The following is an 8,017-nucleotide window of genomic DNA, read 5'->3' on the forward strand; positions in this document are numbered from 1 at the left end:
CGCCCTCTCCTCCGGGGCGCGAGGCACGAGGCGGCCCGGCGGCGGGCCCAGCGCTCCGGGGCCGCCGGCAGCGGGGCGGCGAGGCCAGGCCAGGCCAGGCCCAGCGGCGCCGGCCCCGGCGCTCCCCCGGCCGGCGGGAACATCAGGTCTCACTGAGCGCGCCCCGTCCCCTCTTTAGTTTAGGAACTCGGTCTTCAGCCCTTAACACAAGTGAGTTTAAAGTCAAATGGTGTAGTGTGTAGAAAACAAATACCTTCTTTTCTGTGGTTTTAAATGTTCCCTTATTTCTCATCATACAAGGATGATTTGTCACAGTGACCTCACTAAAAATCATGATGTTCACAGGCTTCTCTCAAATCTCCTTTTATTGTCTGTGTCCCGAGGTGAAGTATGTTGCTGTTTCTGACCTGACCATGTGCCTCTTGTCATCCTTCTTGCTGTTTTCTCTAGGCTTTTTCTACATGATTCTTTCTGAGAGCACATCTGTGTTCAGGATGCGGGCATGCAGTAGATTTATTGTGCTTAGTAACTTTTCCTAGCTTGTCCTGTACATACTTCCTAATATTTCCTAATATTCTGTTTGCTTTTCCAATCACCATAGCAAGGACTTCAGCTGAAGGTTTGCATACAGATGTCCTAGTTTAAGACCAAATTAGCAGTGCAGAGACTAAATGAACTCAGCTACCAAAATGCTTTAATCACAGATACATGCAACTTTTATGATTTACACGACTTCCCTGTTCTGTGGGAGAGAGGATATGGTGCAGGAGAAAAGTTGGGCAGATCAGCATAGTGGTTCCTTACACAACTGCCCTTTTCCATAGGAGAGGATATACAATCCAGGGGAAAATACGGATGAATTAGTGCAGTGGTTCCAGCTGTGCTATGTGTAGTCCTGCTGCAGGACCATGGGGTGCCCTGGGGTTTCTGCCCATGTTATTTCAGTTACAGAACTGGGTAGAGAATACCTGATTCTCAGCTGGCCCATTCAGATTCACTCAAGCACCTAACAGCCAGCTGTCCCTGTTGCTGATGCTCACAGTCTGCTCCTCTGGAAAGTTCTCCACAGTTCACAACTTTCACAGTGATAGTTTTTTTATACTCATGGTACTCCTCTATTCTTATAACTAAGCTGCTCCCTTATCCTATAGGGTTAACTAAAGTTCATATGCTAACTCTGTTGTCAGCCAGGTCCAGCCCATGCCAGCTGCCACCACTGGGTGCACCAATCCCACCTACGTTCAGCAAATCCTGGGCTGATATTTTTGGTGATCTACACTGATGCCAAAATCTCTCTCCAAAGTGATAGTACTCAATTTAAAGTTCGTTTTTGTTTATGTGTACCTGTTTTTTCCCTTTGTGTTTATTGTCATTGAATTCCTATATCTGAGGAGCTTGCATAATGCTGAGTTATTGCTAATTTTTTTACCTCACTGTTTACCTATTTTGCTAGATTATTTTGGATGTGTTGAGCAACAGCGAGCCCAGCACAGAACCCTGATTTATTCCCCCTCTTTTGGTTCCTGGAACAAATATGTTTTGCCTAGTTCTTTGCTGAGGCTGAAGGAGTGGGGAAAGGAAGTGGAAGAGAACAGGGTCAGGTGTGTGCTCAGGCAAGGTGCATATGGTGAGTTCAGGCCTTATCCCTGACAGATAGAGAATTCTAGCCTGCTACAGATCTGTTTCCTCGCACATTAACTTTTTGCCTAAACCCTTTTTGGGGTAAGGGAAAGGGTAAGTTTTCCTGCCTCATYGCTTCCTGCTGTACCCTTCTTTATGCTTGTCACTCTCATCCTCTGCAGAGCTGTAGGGAAGACCTGCTTGCTGATCAGTTACACCACGAATGCCTTTCCTGGAGAATACATCCCCACTGTGTGAGTAGTGGCCCTGGGCTTAAGTCACTCTTTGCTCAGTATGCATATGTGTGTAAAAGTTGACTTTGTAGGTGGAGAGAAGGCTATGAACTGCACATGTGAGGACGATGCCATTGGTATGACTGTGTGTGTGTGGAGGGCAGGGCACCCCCCCCACTGGAACTGTATTCCACAGTGTCCCCTCCTGATTCACCACCCCCATGGATTTCATATAAGTCACATGTGGGTCATAACAGGATTTTCACTGATGAGGATTCTTTGTTGGCAGGTTTGATAACTATTCTGCCAATGTCATGGTAGATGGAAAGCCAGTGAACCTAGGTCTCTGGGATACAGCAGGACAAGAAGACTATGACCGACTGCGGCCTCTTTCTTATCCACAGACGGTGAGTGCTGGGCTTGGACTGACTTGTAACTGTTCCCTGTTGGGGACAGGGCAGCTCCCAAGGACAGCCAGATTGTAAGCAGGCTTCTTTCCTTTAAGGAAAGTCTAAGTTTCTGCAGCTGCAGCCAAAATTCTGATTGTTTAAGGAGGATCACAGCTGAAATTCTCCCAGCAGATCATCCCATTCTAGTCCCTACATTGTAATGGTGTTTGAACAGTGACACATGCCATTGGCAGGGTCTGGTGCAAGGAATGTAGTGGGGCTTCTATGCAGCCAAACAATGTTCTACATTCCCATTTTCTCTCAATGGCACAGCTCACTATTGGGCTGCACTGGTAGTGTTTCCCTGCCTGTAGTGATTGCTGTCCTCACCATTAGGTGTGAAGAGCATACCACAGTTAAGGTATTTGTGGCCACAGGCTCTTAACATGTAGAGCCCAGTATTGTGCATCAAGATGAAGTCATATACCCAAAGTCCATCTCTCCTCTCTGTGAATTATTTTTGTCCCCTTAATGGGGAACAGTTTATTACAACCACGGTCCTCGTTGGTGAGAGGAGGTTGTCCTCTGTAAAGCTCCCTTTCCACCCTCCCTCCATTATCTCTAGCTGTTCCTTTCCACATGACTGACTCTTGTTTCCCCACAGGATGTTTTCTTGATCTGCTTCTCCCTTGTGAGTCCAGCCTCCTTTGAGAATGTCAGAGCCAAGGTAATGTGTTCTCCTGCCAAGGGAAGCAGTAGAAGGGAGGAACCAGTGAAGTCCCATGTCCCACTCAGCATCACACTTACAATGCCATAATCTATAGCACTCATTTTTTGAGAGGGAAGTTCATAGTCTGTAGGGTTTGAGAAGGGCCTACTTGTATTAATGAGTTCTTTGGCTAAGTCTTTGCCTTTTGGAATCTGAGCCTTAAAGAAGATAAGGGATGGGATGTCCTAGAAGCTAAAATGGAGTTAAGGGAATCAGTGTGTGCTGAGCTGGCTGATACTGTCTGTCATGATTCCCTGTCTCTGTGCCTTCATTATTACATCTACACCAGTCTCTTTTCACAGAGCATATTCAGAACTGTAGGCAGAAGTATCCTGTTCAAGTGTTGCCAGCATGACAGATATTACTAAAAACCTTGCTCCTAATAGTAAAAGCATCTGTGTGGCTGCATCTCCTCCCATAGCTACTGTTCTCATCTGGCCTCTCTGTTTCAGTGGTACCCTGAGGTCCGACACCATTGCCCAAATACACCTATCATTCTGGTGGGCACCAAGCTGGACTTAAGGGATGATAAGGACACCATTGAAAGGCTACGTGATAAGAAACTGGCCCCTATCACCTACCCCCAGGGTTTGGCCATGGCTCGGGAGATTGGTGAGTCAAATGTGCTGGCAAATCCCTAGGGGGTTGAGGGTTTTTTGTTTATTTGTTTGTTTTTTTGACTGGGTGAGGGACATTATTACCTGGTAGGACTGGAGTGGTTGAGCTGGAGCTCTCTTTCCCCTAGGGTCGGTAAAGTACCTCGAGTGCTCTGCCTTGACGCAGCGGGGCTTGAAGACGGTGTTTGATGAAGCCATCCGGGCTGTGCTCTGCCCACCGCCTGTGAAGAAGCCTGGCAAAAAGTGCACCGTGTTCTGAGGGCTGTGGCCTAGGTGCTGGCTCAGCATGTTGCTGTCCTCTGACAGATTGCGTATTAGCTGAGTGTTTCTGGAGGGGGCTGGGATGTGTAGGGCCCTTCATCATGTACGAAGTCAGTGTTTTTTAAATGTCTCTTTGATTTAACGTCAGTGTTGATGTGAAGGGGCAGTGGGGGCAGGAGACTAGCTGGGGGGCTGTGGAGCCCTCAGGGGAGGTACAGTGGGGAAGGCAAGGTAGCTCCTTGGGGCAACAGGCTGTTGTGACTCTCCTGAACTCCAAGCTGAAAGAGCTGAGACATCCATCCTGTGTTGGAAACACCTGTTTTATACCTGCAGGGTGAAACAGGTGGTGAAGATCCTTGTGGGAGTGGGGAAGAAGCTGATATAAATGGTGTTGAATGACAAGAGCAGCTAGGAGAGTAGTAGGGTCTCCTTGCCCAGCCTGCTGTGGCTAATAAATCGGTGCTCAAGCAGATATGTGCCTGAGACTGTTACAGGAATCAAAAACAGCTCTTGAAGGGGTCAAAAATAAATGAGATGCAAAGCTGAAGAACTAATCATTAGGTGCTTTATTGGGTACTAACCAAACTCAGTGAGTGAAACAGCCCTGTGCAGTCGATGTATTTGCCTTTTAATGTGCGCACACCATAGGACAGCGTGGTGCTGCTCCCTCCTCATCAGTCTTTAGCAGGGCCTCCCCCCCACAATCCAGTCTCTGCAGAGCAGGGCTGCGGTTGTTGCCTCTGTTTTGTTTTTTTCTACTAAAGACAGTGAAGGAAGCAATGAGGAGTCTGCTAGCTTCTCCCTTCCCTTCCCACTGAAAGTGAAGGTGGACTCTATGGATTTGGATGGAACAGGGAGAGCTTCCAAAGGGTTGTGGGGGGAGAGGGTTGGAACAAAGACAGGTCCAGTTTCTAATCATCATGTAGAGTGAAAAGATAAAACCTTATTTGGTGCAATAAACATTCTCCATGACGGCGTATGTGAGCTTTATTATATAGAAGCCTCCTAAGGGTAATTTTCTGCCTCACTTCTCATACAGGTTCCAGCCCTGCTGCCCCTCTTCTCCTGCAACATGGGGTCTGTGCCACTTACTGTTTTCCATCCAGTTTACATCTATGCAGTATTAGTATGAAAATTAAGGCCAGGTGTGAAATGCAGGTGTCATCTTAGGAGACAAGAAATCCCCCATCAACCATCAATGAGCTGCCAGTTGTCATAGCACTCTTGTCACTGAGCAGGAAGAGAATGCTGTTCACGACATCATCCACCTCTGGAATCAAACAGACAACATCTGATGCACCCCTGAAATGGTACTAGAAAGAGAAAGCATCCCAAAAGGTATGTTTTGGCCTCTAAATGTAATTGAAGCAGGGAAGAATCTCTGCCTCCTGGCTGTACTTGGTTTGATACACAGGGCAGCCYGGATGAGAGCTGGGTAGCCTGAATAAGAGCTGGACATCCAAAAGTCCTTGTTGCAATCACATGATAGATACTTAGTTCACAGCAAGCACCTACGCACTTTCCCCCTGCCACTCAATCATATTTATGAATAGTAGAGTAAGTGCATTCCACTTGTCCTAAACTGAGAGGGTTCTAGAAGAGGAGAGATAGGTTGTCTTGCCTGTTCACATTAAGTGATTCATGAATTCAACTACAGCCACTCAACAGAGTTGTGACTTTGCCCGCAAAATAAGCAAGTTACCTCTGGTTGTGATGTCAATTAGGGGGAAAGCTTGGCTATGACAAAGAGCCGAGCCTGGTAACAAATCTATACCACTGACCTGCAAACTTTCCCAGCGGAATCCGATTAATCATGGCAGCAGATTTCTGAGGGTCACTCCAGTTAATTCTCCCCATGTCAGTCATAACCACTGTGGGGTTCACAGTGTTCACCCTAATCTGAGACCAAGAACAACAAACACACCATGTAACCAGACTGCTCTGAGAGGAACTACTCGTGCTTGTTCAGCTTCCACACTGTTCTTTCTCTCAGAAAGAATCCTACCTTGTGGGGTCCCAGCTCCATTGCCATTACCTTGCTCAGCATATCCAAAGCACTTTTTGTAGAACCTTCAATAGAAAGGAAAAACAAGAGGCATTTAAGTGTATAGCACTTGATCTGGATCACACAGATATTTCACTCTGCCCAGAATTGGCAGCCAGCACCTGGGTGGCTGTGAGTCTCCAGCTAGTCAAAGATAAGAGAGGCAGTGTTAAAGCTACACACACTTACAGTAGACGGCATGATCCCGCAGAGCACGCTGAGATGCCTGGCTAGAGACGTTTACAATTGCACCTGGCACCCCTTGTGCAATCATCTGCCGAGCAACAATCTGGAAACAAAGGGATGCCAGAATCAGAGAGGGAGAAATCACCCTTCTGTTCAGTGGGAATCTTCCTGGGATATTACAGTAGACAAGAAAGCCAAAAATATCAAGAGGAAATAAGTCTTAGAGGCCTCACACTTTCTAAAATGAGAGAGAGAGACAAAGCAAGAGAGTGAAGGGACAATATGCACAAATTGTCAGGTTTAACTTTGGGTTACAGTCCCTTTTGCCTCCAGTAGAGACTTATGTCCACTCTGCCAAACAACTTAGTCACTGTTGCTCACTGAGATAACTGTAGTCATAATTCCTCCTCACCTGGGAAACATGAAGCACAGACCGAAGATTCACATCAAGAGACCTACAAATAAATCAAATCAAAAAGTTACAAAGCAGTTGCAGCCCAGGCCAGAGAGGAATTGTTTTTGGGAGGCGAGAGAGGACAAGTGCTGCTAGAACCTTGGAAACACTGGGTGAAACTCTAGAACATAGATAGAAATGCCAGGCTGACTGGCTAGTAAGACTGATTACACTCACTTTCAGCAATAACCAGTCATCACAAGTAAGCTATTTAGTGACCTCTTCCCCTGTGCAGAGGGAAAGGTGCAGTCTGCTTCTTCACATTATTTCTAGCAGGACTGTGTTCTTTGGCAGACTGATCTAGTACCTTCATTAAAGTTTAAACAGAGAGGCCTGGGCCTGAGCCAGTGTCTCCTCTTAGGCTAATCAAACCTTCACAAGGCTTTAAAGCAACAAATAAATCTGCTATATGATGTGTAGAAACAGCATTTCTTGTATTTGCCATATAAGCCTTCCTTAGTCAGGTTGTCACAAGCCCGTTCTACACAATGATCTAAGTAGAACCTGTGCATTTTATAATCTAGCTACAAATCAATCAATTCTTTAATATAGCCACACATTTGCCATTTTTAATGAAGGGACAAAGCATGATCCATCTTCTCAGATTCACCATATCCCGTAGCATAAAGCTCACACCCAACTGGGGCTCTTTTTACAAATGACATTTTGTTTTTGAAGAAAATAATTTTTAATTTTCCACACTGTCTTATACTCCTTTACCTAGCTTTGTCTTCTCTAGCTGAATTGTGTTATCAACAATTGTGTTTCAATATAGGAGGGACTGGGTCAGCGCTAGCCTGGGAGATCTGGGTAAATAGCTTAGTTAACAGCAAAAGGCACTCTTCTCTTCCAGCCAGGTTGGCTAGAGGGGCCTTGCAGTGTAAGAGGTGAAGCTGCAAGGTTCTGGCTACTCAGTAACAGCATGAAATAGGCTCAGTGCTTCACTTAGCTCTTTCTGATGTTTAAAAACAGGGTAAAAGGTGATTACTTGAAGTATAGTAAAGAAAAGCAGTCAAAACCAGTAACAATAAACCACTGAGAAAGTGAATATTAAAGGCAATCCAGAAGTGTGTGTGAGAGAGACACTGGTGCCTACTCACCAGGTACTTTCCTTCATAACAGATACCAATTTCTGGAAAGCTTTGTCACAAATTTTGTGTGTGTTCACTGTTTTGCTAAAGATCAGCACAGAACACCTCTCCGCCACTGGTGCAAGGCGGAGCAGAGGCCAGGGGCACCACTCCGGCCGTGCGGGACGGCGGCACTCACCGGTCCAGGGCCTCGCGGGTCACCTCCAGGAAGGGCTGCAGCAGTGCAACGGCCGCGTTGTTCACCAGCAGCTSGAAGGGCCCCGCCGTGCGCAGCGCCGCCTCCGTGGCCTCCCAGTCGGCCAGGTCCAGGCACAGGGGCTCGATGCCGGGACACTGCGGCAAGGGTGGTCTCA

At 46.7% G+C, this 8,017-nt stretch overlaps 2 protein-coding genes across 2 annotated transcripts in view; one reads left to right on the forward strand and one right to left on the reverse strand.

Moving 5' to 3' along the window:
* The first annotated feature begins 257 nt into the window (after positions 1 to 257).
* On the forward strand, positions 258 to 4,864 carry RAC3 (Rac family small GTPase 3). Its single transcript, XM_026084105.1, has 5 exons — positions 258 to 1,874; positions 2,143 to 2,260; positions 2,907 to 2,969; positions 3,464 to 3,623; positions 3,757 to 4,864. The coding sequence occupies exons 1-5, from the start codon at positions 1,777 to 1,779 to the stop codon at positions 3,885 to 3,887; spliced, it is 570 nt and encodes a 189-aa protein (XP_025939890.1). The 5' UTR covers positions 258 to 1,776; the 3' UTR covers positions 3,888 to 4,864.
* The window catches only part of DCXR (dicarbonyl and L-xylulose reductase), a 4,101-nt gene continuing 942 nt past the window's right edge, over positions 4,859 to 8,017 (reverse strand). The window contains exons 2-7 of the mRNA XM_026084142.1: positions 7,843 to 8,013; positions 6,532 to 6,574; positions 6,123 to 6,222; positions 5,895 to 5,959; positions 5,671 to 5,788; positions 4,859 to 5,159 (exon numbers count right to left, since the gene is read on the reverse strand). Of these exons, the coding sequence (XP_025939927.1) occupies positions 5,056 to 5,159; positions 5,671 to 5,788; positions 5,895 to 5,959; positions 6,123 to 6,222; positions 6,532 to 6,574; positions 7,843 to 8,013 (601 nt within the window). The 3' untranslated portion in view covers positions 4,859 to 5,055. The remainder of the gene's footprint in view (positions 5,160 to 5,670; positions 5,789 to 5,894; positions 5,960 to 6,122; positions 6,223 to 6,531; positions 6,575 to 7,842; positions 8,014 to 8,017) is intronic.

The sequence above is a fragment of the Apteryx rowi genome, unplaced genomic scaffold, assembly GCF_003343035.1.
Source record: "Apteryx rowi isolate R43461 unplaced genomic scaffold, aptRow1 scaffold_626, whole genome shotgun sequence".
NCBI lineage: Eukaryota > Metazoa > Chordata > Aves > Apterygiformes > Apterygidae > Apteryx > Apteryx rowi.

Coding starts and splice junctions, on each gene's coding strand:
- RAC3 (XM_026084105.1), top strand. CDS start 1,777: ATGCTTGTCACTCTCATCCTCTGCAGAGCTGTAGGGAAGACCTGCTTG. Junction 1,875..2,142: donor GGAGAATACATCCCCACTGT/GTGAGTAGTGGC, acceptor CTTTGTTGGCAG/GTTTGATAACTATTCTGCCA. Junction 3,624..3,756: donor GGCCATGGCTCGGGAGATTG/GTGAGTCAAATG, acceptor TCTTTCCCCTAG/GGTCGGTAAAGTACCTCGAG.